The following is a 14,219-nucleotide window of genomic DNA, read 5'->3' as shown; positions in this document are numbered from 1 at the left end:
TGATGGATACCAAGAACAACTGTTTTTGTCTAAATTTTGTCATAATTTTGGTTTAATATAGCATTTTCCTTGAGGAAACAGACAGAGTTAAGTGATTTTGGAACAGTGTCGTAGCAAAAAGGTAACTGAATGCAGTTGCACACATCTGGATTCATGCATCCCAAAGGTTAAGTTAGATGAATTTAAGAATATAGTTATTGAGTGATGCATTAGTTTCAGAGCTCACATGTGATGACTTAATAATGTGATGACTTGGAAAGCATAATACATACCTCAGCCTGTAATGGCTACCTTGATAGCTTCAAACAGCATTAATCTTTTATGTGAACTGTACTTTCTATTTCAAACACATTGTGTTTGCACCAGAAATTGGAAGAATACAGCTGGTCTTTTTTTTGAGAGGACAATGCCACAATAAATGCAATGTAAGCAAAGCAATTCTGTTAGTCCTGTCAATACAATACCTTGGATTTTAAGATTGTATAATAAATGATACTGTAAAGACATAAGAGATGATCCTGTATGTGTAAATGTCTGTCCTCACTAATATTTCTTCCTTGGAAGAGGTGTAAAATTAAATTTGGAGGAGAAAGAAGTAAGGTTTGAGAATCTTTGGATTGTTGAAGGTCATAGAATAAATACAATACATTAATTAAATCCAAGTGAGATTTCACATGGGAAAAAAAAGAGAAGCCTGTACTTAAATGTTCAAGAGGTATTTCTATCAACAGTTACAACTGAGATCCTTTATATCAACAACTCCCTTACTTCTGATTGACATTTGCTTGTTGTGATAAATAACTTGCAGTTAATACTCCTGAGATGCTAGTCTAGAATTTTTCTCCAAACATAATTAGTAGAGTCTTATTATATTGTTCACGGTTTTGAAGTCAGTAGCTTTAGCTAATTGTAGCTAACAACTGCTGCTGATTGCATGAGATGTCACTGTTGACATACACATTTGTAAATACTTATCAATGAAATCTTATGGTTTAGCATCTACTAGATTTTTATTAAAACAAAACACCTTAGTGTCAGTGCTTAGAAACCTACATGGGAGTATTATAACAGTTGCTTCTTACAGTAGCTCTTAACATGTTTATAAATTTTTTTTCATCAGTTATGGGAAGAACATGGCAGTACATGATACTCTGGTCTCTCAGCATCGTACGTCTATTCAGCATGAAATTTTTTGGGGGAGTAAATTGAAAATGAAATAGCCCTAAGCCAGTAAGAAAATTCAAATAGGGACAATATGTAAGCAAGTGTGAATGTGACTTTAGAAATATTATTAAAATTTATTTTCCTACTTTAGGCTGTTCTGCATGAGAGCTAGTCATATGTGAGAAATGGTGTGTTTCTCGTTTTTCCTTAGTAAGAAAATAATTTGAGAATAGGAGGGAAGATGTAAACTAAAATGAATTTTTAGCTATCATTTTGTCTGTCTCTTGAATGAAAGAAGTTGGTTGATATATTTTACAGTGTCTTAATATACTCTATATGAATTTTTTCCTCTTGAGAATGCGTGGTAGCGCGGGACTAGAAGCCAGAAAGTGACTAGCAGGGAGCTAAGAAGCCATGAATGAAAAACCGAATTCATTATGCACTATGATATGCATGTCATTAACTTTCCTTATGTCTTTGCAAATACAAATTAAATCCAAACACAGGAGTTAGAATGATGTGAGTTGGAAGTAGTTTAAAAAAAATTAAATTCTGATCTTAAAAGTGTCTAAACCAGTAAGACCAGTAAGAGGTCCTGTGTTAGTGTCCTAAAATTAGCTCTATCTCTGTTTCATTAGATACCTGGAAATGGGAGCTGGTTGAAAATGCTCTTGCAGAATGATTTCCAGCAGTACAATGAAAAGGGTTTTGTCCTTCTGTCAGTCTAGAATTGTAGTTTATAAATAGCATGACTTAAATACTAGATAGTGTATTTTCATAAAATTTGATGCTGGGACTGCTGTCTCTTTGCCTGCTCGTTGATGCTGAGTTAGGGCAAGTTCTGCAGGCTCAGAAAGCAACTGTAAACAAAAAGGCTCCAGCCTTCCAGTTTTGGTGCTGTGCGTTCCTGTTGGGAATGAAACTGATGGAGAAGGGTCAGAGCAGTTGGGGTGGAAGGTGCCTGTACTGTATTCTGTCATTTCATGGAGAAATTTGTACGGGCATAAAGGTCTTGACATGATGTTGAGATCTTCCCCAGACATGCTACACGGAACTTGTAATTTGCCTTTCATTGGAATGGAATGGTGCTTCTGGATTGCTTGTTTGTTTTTATTATATATTTTTTTTAATCCTTTCTGCATCTGAGTACTGTTGTTTGGTAACAGTTGGAGAACTCGGCTGGTCTTAGAGGCAAAAATACCAATGCCTCTTTGTGCCTTCTTATGAAGGCTTAGTTTGTGATAAATTGAATCTGATAGAGGCTTGTGTCTTGTCAGATGACATGGCTGCTTCTCCACTTTCAGATTCTTGTTTTCAGCAGCAGTCTGGGTTGATGGCTCAGAGGCATAATGAGATTAATTCTTCTTCATGCCTGTATCGCAATGTCTGGTTCCAGCATATAATGCGGTGTATCGGGGTGTCTTCCCACAAAAGTCACTTTATGCTCTGTGAAGTAAAATTTACTACCATGTATTGCTGCAAGTGATGTGCTTTTTAGCAAGCCTGTTAACTCATTTTAAAAACAATGCCAGTGAGCCCCCACAAACCAACCTCCAAACAGTCACGCAGGCTGCAGACAGCTATGCGATGTGTCTTTTTATCTCATTTCCGAATGAGACTGCTGAATGTTACTGGCTTTCAGCGAACTTCAAGGATAATTTGTTGTAGCTGAAGTTTCAGCATGGTATGTGACCAGACAGCAGAAAATCATTGCTTTTGTTGCAGAAGTCAGTCAGTCATGTAACAACTTACTCTTTTCCCCGTACCTAGACCATTCCTGAAGTGGGAGAGAGGGTCAAGTAATCTCTTTGGCAGTTCCTTTTCTGGGGTTTTGTGCTCAAAGGAGAAATGTTAGATGGAGAGATCTGTGAAGGGAAGGTGCTCTTGCCCCTTGGAAAAGCTGTGCTCTGGTCCGGCAGGGACATAATAAAACCCCTGTGCAATCTGTGGAAGGGGAGAGTGATGTCCACCTTTTCACTGACTGTCCAGGGAGCCAAGGTGACAAACCTCTGAACCTCAGTGCATGAACTTTTGGTGTGTAAACCTAGACAGCATGAGTATTTCTCTCCCTGGTCCTTCTCTGGTTTTCTTTCCTGGTTTTGTTGGTAAAAAATGGGGTGATGATTTCATGCATCCCCCAAGATCATGGAGATCAGGTCTGGGGTGCTTCCCTACCCTCTGCATACCCCTCCTCATCACTGGTAGCAGTAGTGAGTGGAGAAAAAGGCAGGAGAGTGGGGAGATGTCAGAGAACCAGAGACTAAAAGGCATAAGGTAAATGGGAGCTATGAGGGAGGGAAAAGTGATTATGTAGGGAAGCCAGTTTGCATACGCGTCGGTGCTGTTGGGTGACCCTTGAGCCTGGGAGTCACTTTCCAGTTGGGCTTTCTTTACCATGTGGAAGGAGAATTATACGTAACTTGTAACAACCATTTATTGGCCAATGTACATAGGAAATTGCTGGGACTAATGTGCTCCCGGACTGTACTTGTCACCTACAGTGCAGGCACTTGACAGCATCTGGGGGCCCAGCAGTCACCAGTAGCTATTGCTCCTTGAAATAGGTTGTGTTCTCAGTATAGCTGAATTGTCATCTTCCAAACCTCTGCCTTTTTCTTCAGTGGTGGTTTTTTTTATTTTCCTTTTCTCAACGATAATTTTCACTTGAGCCTTTGTGCTTTTATTACTGATTTAAATTGTTGTTATTGTTTGGATTTTTTGGCCCCTATTCTCGCCCCCGCCCCCCTTTTTTTTTTTAATTCCTGGGTTGCTCTGTGGTGACTGATTCAGTCTGGGTACAAGAGACTTTCTGTGGTAGAGAATTCCTTTCAGGATCACATCAATCATTCACTTGCATTATGCTTCATAAAAGTGTTGGCACCTGTTATCGCTTAAAAGCATAATTGCGATTCAAATACGCTGAAATTCTGTAAAATGTTTCAGGAGATGGTAGACTGTCCCTCACTTGCTATTCAGTTCTTCAGAGATGCAACCACACTGGCAGCCCTTCCAAAATTTTACATTTCTGTCATGTTTAGCTTTTTGTGAGCAGCTGAGTGATATTTATTTTCTTCAATTTATTTTCTGGTGTTGCGATCAGTTTGTATTATCATTTATTGCAGAGTGGAGGATTTTCAGCCTTGAATTCCAGTGCCATTGATAAATACCATGGTAGCAAATGCTCTAAGCTAAAATGTAAATTTTCACTTTCTTATATATTATTAAAGGTAGTGTTAGTCTGTGAAGAATTAGCTTATAGATAATGATAAATGATGACCTGTCTGTTCTTTCCTGCATTCAAGCTAGTATCCAAGCCAAGTATGTATGCTTTACTGTTATGCAAAAATTACCCTTTGGCTTGTACTACAATGAACATAGTTTCAGTAAGTATGGGATGTATCTCTCTGCTTCAAGAATGAATAATGGAAACTATAAGGATATGTAATTTCTAGCATAAATATGAGAAAAAGTGGGAGTAAAAAAGTTGTGAGGCACTAGCTTTGTCTTGTATTTTGAAGGGGAAATATTTAACAAAGCTTAAATAACAACACATTTTTTGTTTTTTACAAAATGGGACAGATTTCAAACCATATTTTTAGGCATTTGTTGCTGCCAAATGGTATCAAAATAATGCTTTGTTAACCCTTTCCCTTTCCCCCTCTCTCAGCCCACCCCTCCCCACTAAGGCAAGGAAATAGGAGGGCAAAGAGAGGCAAAGAGAGAGAGACGACTTGCAAGTTGGAAAAAGTTAAAAATGTTTTACTAATGCTACAAAGAAAATAGAGAAAATAATACAAAATATACAAAACCAATCTTGAATTCCCCAAGAAACCTCAGCACTGCTCCAGTAACTGCAGGGCAGGCACCTGGAAGTCCTGCGTTGGACTCTGCGGCAAACTAGAACTGGATTCAAGGATGCAGGGTCTGTCACTAGGCCTCAGGTCTCAGGGACAGCACATACGGTCCTTCCCAGATGCTGGCCATAGTTGAAAAGAGAGCGAGACCCTTGTGATCTCCCACTTTTAGATGAAGTATCACATGGATGGGATGGAATACTTAGTTGGTCAGGTTTAGTCACCTGTTCAGTTCATTCCTTCTTGCTCACAGGACGTGCATTTTATCCGTGACCTTGCATTCCACTACTATGTCTACCAAAACATGTATCCAACTTCAGAAAAGTGCAGTTACTAAGAACTTAGCTGAAAGAAAAATTCACTAAAAGAGAAACTGGTCTTGTTTTTAACAAAACCAGTATAGGCTACTAAATGGGCAACAATCTGCCCAATATAGTAAAATCTGACCATGAGCTGTTATAATGGACATGAGTTTGTGGCATGTAACTATGTACATAGCAAATATGCTTGATATGCAGAGCACTGTTTAGCTGTAGCGTTTAGCCATGCAAGTAAAATTTTGGGAAGAGAGGAAAATAAGGTAAATATACTATTTATGTTTATGGTGAATAAAAGCAATTACATAACTACTTTGTACCTGGGCATAATTTTTAATTTGATTTTCCAATTTGGGTTGTTTTGTTTAATTTGGCTGGTATTTTTGGCCTTCATATCAAGCTTTTGGAGCTTACCTAATGTCACTATCTGTAGGGAGCAGGTTATGAAGGATGCACACAAGGGGAGAGCCCCAGAGGGCAAGATTAGGGAGGAAGTTTAAACTGGGTTGTTTTTTGCTGCCTTTTGAAGTAGCAGTAAGGTTCAGCTCCTCAGAGTTAAGTACACTGACTCAGCTCCTTAGGGCAGTGTACTGCAAGCATGTTATTCAGCCTGTTCAGAGCACTGGATACTTCAAATCAGCTGGAAAGTGCAAATATGACTTTTCAGTGTTGTACTTGTAGAAGTATAATCAGTTTGGCCAAGTTCCTGTGAACTGTTTCAGTTTTTGTTATAAACTCAACTTTACTTCATGTGATTATTCTTCCTCTCCCCCTCATTTTAATCAAGCACTGTTGATTCCATGTATTTATTCAAGTTGAGACAGAATAGATTTGGGGTTCTAACAGAGCAATAGACTTTCTTGCCTGGATGCTTATAAACAGTTTTCTGAACTTGTGGGTTTACCCATTTGGTGTACCACTTTGCATCACTGGGAGTCAGGGAGGAGGATGGGAAAAGTGGCATTTCACCCTTCAGACCCCTTCATAGAATCCCTGTCTCATGACTTGATTTAGACCAGATCACCAGCTTTGGTCTTAGACTATTAATTTCTTAGTTTTGTTGTCTCTGTACAGATTTTCTGAGTAAGCAGTCCTATTGGCTTCAGTGATTTTTGAGTTTTCTGGGAAGAGATAGGACTGACTTCATATATGAATATCTAATGTCACCCAACTATAACTCTCCCAGTGGTATGGCTAAAGAAAACAGCTCTGAGTGGTTGACAAAGTAACAGTTACAGTGTTTACTTAGGCAAAATAATTATTTTATCCTCAAAAAGAGGAATTTTAACATTTTCAGAATATCAGCAGAATAAAATACTTTGACATGTGTCTTCAGAATGTTTCTACAGCGTCCAGTGTGATTTGTCTATTAATAGACAAAAAGCCCCAGGAGGGCATGTTTTTTTAATGCTGACAGCTAGAGATTATATATTAATTTTAAAACCAACTTTCTTATGGCATTTAGAAAGCAGTTATTTTGGTTGCTGTGATTGAGGTCAGAAGCTCACTGATGGCACTTGTGGTGCAAGAGTTTGTCTATACTGTTTGTACATGAATTTTCACTGCAGACTTCCAGACATTTCTGCTGTCAGGGGGAGCTGCATCAGGCGGTTTTGCCTTTTGGGCATGTATCTGATGCCATTTCTTCATAGCCTCCATTTGATATAAACTTCACTTCTGGGACTTATGATCCATTCAATATATATAAAACTTTCATGTGTGATATCATAGCTTTTCCCTTGCTGTCTTGTGAAATGTAAAAGCAGGCTCCAGATTCTAATGAAGAATCTCTTGCCTTCATGTTTTATTAAGGCTCTTGTGTGTTGGTGCTTAGGATGAGTTCAGCTGAAGTAAAAGCGCACTGTTTAATCTAAGTCTTGTTGCCTTAGAAGCATCTGAATGTCTACCATTTTCCAAGTGATTTTGTCTTGCTTATCTTGTTGCTGTTTTTTACCCTTTGGGAAATGTGTGACAGATGAAGAAAATAAAATTTTTGCTGTTGTTTCCAATAAATTCACTGGTAAGCTGTAAGATCCTACTATTTGTAAAGCATATTAATGGTTATTTAATTGTATAATCCTTTGTAAGAGGGAACTGACGAAGAGCGTATTAGCTGAGGATTAGAAATAGGGGAGTTGTCTCTTTTTAAGAGTTCAAAAAAAGAAGCCAGCTTTAAGTAAGGAAAAGGGGTTGACTGAAACTATCATAGCCTTGGGACTAAATTAAAAACAAAGAAACAAAACAAAATTAAAAAAAAAAAAAAAGCCCTCCAAAAACACAAGGCTACCCAACTTTGCAATGTTCAGTCTTTAAAGCTGATTTATTTGACACAGGCTTTCCCAAAATTTAAGGAAGTGCAGTCTCCTGTTGGCACACACCTGTCCTCAGCCAGCCCCTGGGGTGTGCAGCAGCACTTTTCCTCCAGAAGGGTGGTGGTGATTCTGTGCGGGAAGTGTTCCCATTTGCTCTTACACTCCAATGGATGGAGCTGTTCCCAGCATCCGGTGGGGCTTTGCTGTCTGCCAACCAGTGCAAATACTTGTGGTCCGTTCTTGCTCCCCTGTCCTGAAGGAACTGAGCAACAACCAAACCAGTCCTGCTCAAGACTTTGTGACTGACGCTTTTGAGACACCAGATAAAAAAGGATGCAATGCCACAACTTAGGAAACTCTGTGGATTTGAAGTTTTGGATTATGTCTTAATGTTCTAAAATAAACTTTTAAATTAACCTGTTGTGTATAAGCAACAGTTTATTATATTCCTGAAGCAAAAGCCAGAGGACACCTTTATATCTGAGTAATGCTGGTGGTATTAAAATTTATTTCAGGAGTCTAAAGTCATTGCACATACTTCAGAAGCTGACGAGACATGTGTGTGACTGGATGAGTTTTACATTAATATTTCCTGCAAAGCTAAATTTTCTGAGTGCCTTTACTTATTAGATGAGTTTAATTATTAGATCATACCACCGAATTTTTGCTAAATTAGGATGATGCTAGAGTTTACATCTTGTGCTAGAGATCTTTTGACTTGTATTGATCAAGTTGACATGGAAATTATTTTTGAGTATCTTTTAGATTGATGGGGGGGTTTGTAGTGTTGTGTCTGTGTGGTGTGTTGTTTTTTTTTCCCCACCCCATCCAAGTAGCTGAATCATTGAAAAGACACAGGTACAGCTGTATAAATGTAGCATAAAAGTTACTCTACTGCTCCTTAAAAATAATTTCATAGCTGAGCATTTGTCATCATCTCTTTATACTTAAGACTTCTCTGTGAAGTAAGGGAGTGTTCTCCAGCTTCTTAAAAAGAGATTTACAAGAAAGGTTAAATGGGCAAATGTTACTAGGCTACACTGTAAACTGCTTAGGAATTGAACTTTTGACTCTGGATCTCTGTCCAAAGGGGCCAAACATTTTAAAAAAACTTCAGAGCAGTGTGGGCCGGTGATACTGAGGTATTCTCTCTGTCTCTGAGATTTCACACATCACGGAGAGCCAGAAGTGGAAAGTTGTGACTTCTAAATACATTTTCTCAGAAGAACATTGCCTAATAGTCTTTGTATGGGGTGCGTGCCATTTAAGAAATGCAACGTGTCATTTATGAACTACCTTCTGGTGCTTGTTATGAACAACAGCATAGTGTTACTTTATGCAAGGAGGAAATACTTCAGGGTCTAGCAGATTGATAGCATCTATTTCAAGACACTGTGAGTTGAGGTGTCCTCCTAAACAAGGAAATGGTCTGACAGTTCACACAGCAATGATCAATGAGTTACAGTATGACATTTTCTGAAGTGTGGACCCTTAGAAACAGGTTTTCTCCAAAAATGTGAATTGTATCAATAATGTAAAAAGACTGTTTCTGTGTGTATAAGGTTAAATCTGCTACAATTATGATTCTTTTTATAGTATATTAATGAAATGAATGCTTGCAAAGCATTTTTTTCATCCCCCTACATATTGATCTTTCAGTTGCTGTTGGGAAGCATGGTTGCTTAATTTCCTTTGTTTTCTGTGTAACCTACTGGTGTTGCAAGTGTCTGCTTCATTGTCTCTTTTTTCTCCCTTCTCCCTGCCCCCACAAAACATGCAGGAAGTAATTTTGGTACTGCAAAGGATCTCACAGAAGAAATAAGGTCATTAACGTCAGAGAAGGAGGGGCTGGAAGGACTTCTCAAAGAACTGTTGCTCCTGAGTGTCAGAAATGTCCGAAAATTAGAGAGAATTAAAGATGATTATACCCGACTGAAACAAGAACTTGAACAAGGAGAGGCTGCCTTTGGTAAGTAGTTCACAGGCTGTTACAGCTTTTGCTCAGTCATGAGCTCTTAAAAGTCTACTGGCTTTGATGAACCTTCCTGCATTTCACAAAGCACACTGATTTTTCTGAGGAAGGTTTGGCCAGGACCTAGGTAAGCAATATGCTGTTGGCTCTTTCCACTGGAGGTGGGAGGGGCTCAGGGGGAGATGGAGTATCCCAACAATATACAGCTTTTTGGAATCTATCTTAGCCCAGTTCTCAAAAACTTTATTTTTCTAAGCCTGTTTTTGTAATAGCGATGATGATGCTGTGCCTGAATTCACATACAGAGAAATGTATGTAGTCTTTCATGTGGAAGCAGTAGATGTGGTTGGCCGTGACAATATGAACATATTCAGTATATAACTAAATATTTAGTGTATATATGTAACATATATGGTGATGGGTCTGAGTGTATGAGGTGCATGGGCAGCATGTTCTGAAGGCAAGGGTTCTCTTTGTAAATTTATGTTTTGAGTTGGGGTTTAAGCACCCTGCCAAGCTCAATTCACATGTAACTATGAGCAGTGTGCTTGGGTTGTAGTGTCACAGTGGAATTGGGGAAGTTCACTGTCATTACTGGGAAAGCTACTGACAAATGAAAAAATAGCAAAGTCATTGCTAGACTTGGCTTATTCTTTTGTCCTCTTTACCCCCTCCTGAATTTAAGCAGATAAAGTGGCCTTGCTGCTTGATTAAATGAAAAGGCTGAGTAACATTTAATTGACTACAAATGTACGGTTACTATAGTTACCTCTAAACAGCTAAGTATAAATCTGAGAGCTATTTTAAAGCTCTAGGGCCGGGGTGTCAAACTAATTTTCACGGGGGGCCACATCAGCCTCATGGTTGCCTTCAAAGGGCCGAATGTAATTTTAGGACTGTATAAATGTAATTTGAGGACTGTATAAATAGTCCTAAAGTTACATTCGGGCCTTTGAAGGCAACCACAAGACTGATGTGATCTCTGGTGAAAATGAGTTTGACACCCCTGCTCTAGGCTTTGAAATGTCTTTGCTTTTTCAGGATCTTATGAGCAGTAGGTTGGTTGAAGAGAGGAAAGTGCCTCTGTTTTAAGAGTTTATGAAGTTTCTTCATAGGCAAGTGGAAAGGCAAGAGCTATTTGAGAAACAAAGAGTTTTGTAGGCAATGGAATACATCTAAGACAATATTTAAAGATTAATAGAGCAATACATATACACACACTCTACTAGATAAGAACTTTCTTATCTACTAGGTGGTTAAAAATTTTAAGAAATGATTCCTCAGAGTGGTGCACTGTTACCTACGCCATGTGATTCAAACCCACATTGGGTAACACATCCTCATTGCTTGGATTTACAAGTGAATTGAAGAGGGTTCTGACCTAATCTGTCAATTTTGTTGCTGCTTTGTTTCTAGGACAATTTAACTTCCTATAATACACATGTACTTCTCATTTGTGTTTTTCTTCAGTAGGGTTTTAAACAAAACCTGTGCAAGACTGTTGCAGAAGCAACAGAATTGGTAGAATTTTCCCCTTTGCATTTATCTAACTGTAATGAGATGTCTTCTTGGTTTGACCTCTCCTGTCCTACAATTTTATGACAGTAAATTGCAAAACACTGAGTGTTTACTGTGTGGATTCTTCTTTTAATTTATTGTAATTCTGTAGGCGTAAGGAGAAATTTATCCGTGTGTAAAATAAAACTCTATCAAGCACACACTAGTCAGAGATACACAAAATGAAATCTGAGATTTTTCCCTTCTCATTGTCCCTGCTCCCCTTGTATGTGATCTGTACCATTTTCTCCTTTAATAAATGGAAACTCACTTAGGTTTGAGAACGCTAGCATGAGTTTACTACCAACGCTTTTAACTGAATATAAGCCTTCTGATACGCCCTGGAAAAATAGCATAGATTGTGCCTTGAAAATGGCATCCACTTTTATGAACCAGTTGTTATTTTGTACTGTACTCTTATGTTTGGAGAATAAAGCATAAACAATTGTAATTTGATTTTGTTACTGTTTGGTTTTGCTGTTGTTTAAAAGAACTGGAGATAATGCATTGACTTTGTCTGCACTGTGAAAGGTGTGATTTGAGTTGGGGTAGCCAAGCTAACTTACTGCCTGGCCTCAGGTTTTGTGGTTCATTTACACTAGTAAAATCTGTGTTCCTGGTGAGAATGGCAGTTTTACCTTTTCCTTTTGTTCCTGCCCCATCCCAAATGCCAGCTCAGTGCTGACCAGAAGCTTGATGTAAGCTGAGCGTTAGCGTACCCGTGAGAGCCACCAGTGCGCAGTGGGAGCACCAGCATCAGCATGAGGGATGCCGCAGGGGTGGGGGGGCCTGTGATGGGGGTTGTGTTGACCCATTTGTTTTGTGACAGTGTAATTTTTTGGGGAGAGTGTAGTCTGGCAGGAAAACAACTCCTCAGATGCTTCTGTTCCTTGTACTGGTAGTGTAGCACGGGCTGAGCTGCTCTGTGCCATGGGTAAAATCAGTGTGAGTGGTTGGTACCATGGCTTGGTGCAGCTGTTCTTGGTTAGTCTGGCTTCTCCCTCTATAGCTATGAGCCAGGGAGGGAAATCCTTTTTCCATCTAACTCTACTAGCTGAAGATGTTACTGTCTTCTGGCCTTGTTACTAGTTGTCTGCCCAGTGTTCGTTAAGGAGCCCTTCAGGCCAAATTAGCCATGCTAATCGGGGCTAGACTGGCTGATCTGTGTCCTGGCATGTGGTTGGGATGTACGTGTGATTCAGTTGTGTTATGCTTTGGCTCAACTCTTCATGGAATAGGTATCTGTCTATAAACTAAACATAGGTTATTGAAAGTAATGCAGAGGAAGTAGTCTTCTCATCTTTGAAGGCTTATGCTGGTTGAAATAAGTCAATGGTTTAAATGTCTTTCACCGTAGAAAGGACCTGCTTCATTTTTCTTCAGGAAAGGTAATCAGATTGACTGGTGCTGTTGTCTCATCTAATTCTTGCTTTTGTATTGTTTCCAGGGCTTAATCTTATACTTCCTCTGCGTTTTTTTTAGAATATTGTGCCTTGTGCACAGACATTCCTACACATCGCTATTTCTACATCATCTGGCCCTTGAACTGTTGTAACCTTTTGTGCCCGTGAACTTCTTGAAAACTTATTCTGAGATTTTTTTTTTATTAATAACTGAAGATAATACTGCTATGTCTAGAAAACATTAAACAAAAAAATTGAAATGCTAGAATATGTGTATGTTTGTCTTTTGTGTATAGATTGGTCACCTATTTTTTTTTTACTTCATTTATAATTGTTGATTTCTCACAGTAATGCAGATATAAGGAAGCAGACGTCAAGGGAAGAGACTTAATCACACAATAATCAGAGCTAGAATTTTAAATAGGACACATCATTAGCATGTTAATGAATTTTCTCACTTTGTGCCAGCTGCCCAAGTATAAAAGATATTGCAGATGTAGTGCAAAAATCAGGCTTGGCTTACTGTGCTGAGAGCTATCAATGCTCCCTATAAAGGAGATTTGGCAAAAATCCTTTCATATTTCTAGAGATTCTCAAAAATAAGTTTTTCCCATTGGATAATGGGAGCATCAACAAGTAACACAATGTATTACCATTTTAGGATGAATAGTACTAATTTGCCCTTTAGATGATAAGTTTCTTATGAGGGCATCAGAACAGTTCTATAAAAGTGACCAGCTGTTATGGCCATTTGACAGATAGAAAAGCCAGAGACTCAGAGGTCGTGCAATTTTACCTGAAATGGTGGTGAAACTGTTTCCCAACTGATGCTCTAGAATCAATCGGGATTGAACCTAGTCACTTGCAACAAACAGATTTGAGATCAAGTGATATATTTTGTGTGAGCTTTACATTCTTCTAGACTGCAAGTATTTCTGTAGCTGAAGACATAACGGTTCTGGGAAAATCGCTGAAGGTTTTGAGCTTTACTGTTGAGCAGAGCTGCCTTATAAAGTCAGAAGGTTCTGTTACAGCAAGGCAGAGAACTGCTTTGCAGCCCAAAACAACCAAACCCATGTTCCAGACAAGTGAAGCTTAATTACATGCCTGTCTGCCAAGCTGCTGGATTACACTTATAAATCCTGGCTTGGGTTGATTGGCATTTGTAACCCAAGGCTGCAAATGAAACCTACACTCTTGTCTCACTTTCCTCATTACCAATACTGATGGGCAGGTTTTCCTGCCTCATTTGCTGAATTCCTTTCCTGGCTGCACTCAGCCATTTTCTGCCCCTATTACACTTTTGGGAGAGCGTCTCCTGCTAAATGATGTATGCGTGCACGAAACTGGGGAGGACTGTATTTCGCAATCTAATTACTGGGTTGTACTTGCCAAGTCATCTTAAGTACAATTTCTATACTGAATTAATTTCTAGAGGAAATATAAAATAAAGGCTACCTGCACATCAAAATAGCTTTTTAGCCCCCTTTTTAAAACTATTGTTTGGAGACTGATGCTTTAGTTTCTACTGCTCAACTCTCATTGACATCATTGAGTTTTATTGTCTTAGAAGTCGCTTGTTAAGTCCTAAAGCTCTTATCAGATGGCTTTGTAGAGTGAAGCTTTCTGGAATTGAACAG

General features: G+C 38.8%; 1 protein-coding gene across 4 annotated transcripts in view; it reads left to right on the top strand.

Moving 5' to 3' along the window:
* The window catches only part of DISC1 (DISC1 scaffold protein), a 204,543-nt gene that overhangs the window by 91,351 nt on the left and 98,973 nt on the right, over positions 1 to 14,219 (top strand). For 2 of the 4 annotated variants that reach the window (XR_014183600.1, XM_082048360.1), the window contains exon 9: positions 9,432 to 9,616. Coding sequence is in view for 3 of the 4 variants with exons in the window: in XM_082048360.1 (XP_081904486.1) it covers positions 9,432 to 9,616 (185 nt within the window). In the remaining variant the exon portion in view is untranslated. Of the gene's footprint in view, positions 1 to 9,427; positions 9,617 to 14,219 lie in introns of all 4 variants that reach the window. The other 2 variants (XM_082048361.1, XM_082048359.1) reach the window with 1 other exon arrangement.

The sequence above is a fragment of the Streptopelia decaocto genome (genome assembly GCF_964273445.1).
Source record: "Streptopelia decaocto genome assembly, chromosome: 3".
Taxonomy (NCBI): Eukaryota; Metazoa; Chordata; class Aves; order Columbiformes; family Columbidae; genus Streptopelia; species Streptopelia decaocto.
This window is presented reverse-complemented; position numbering and strand designations above follow the sequence as displayed.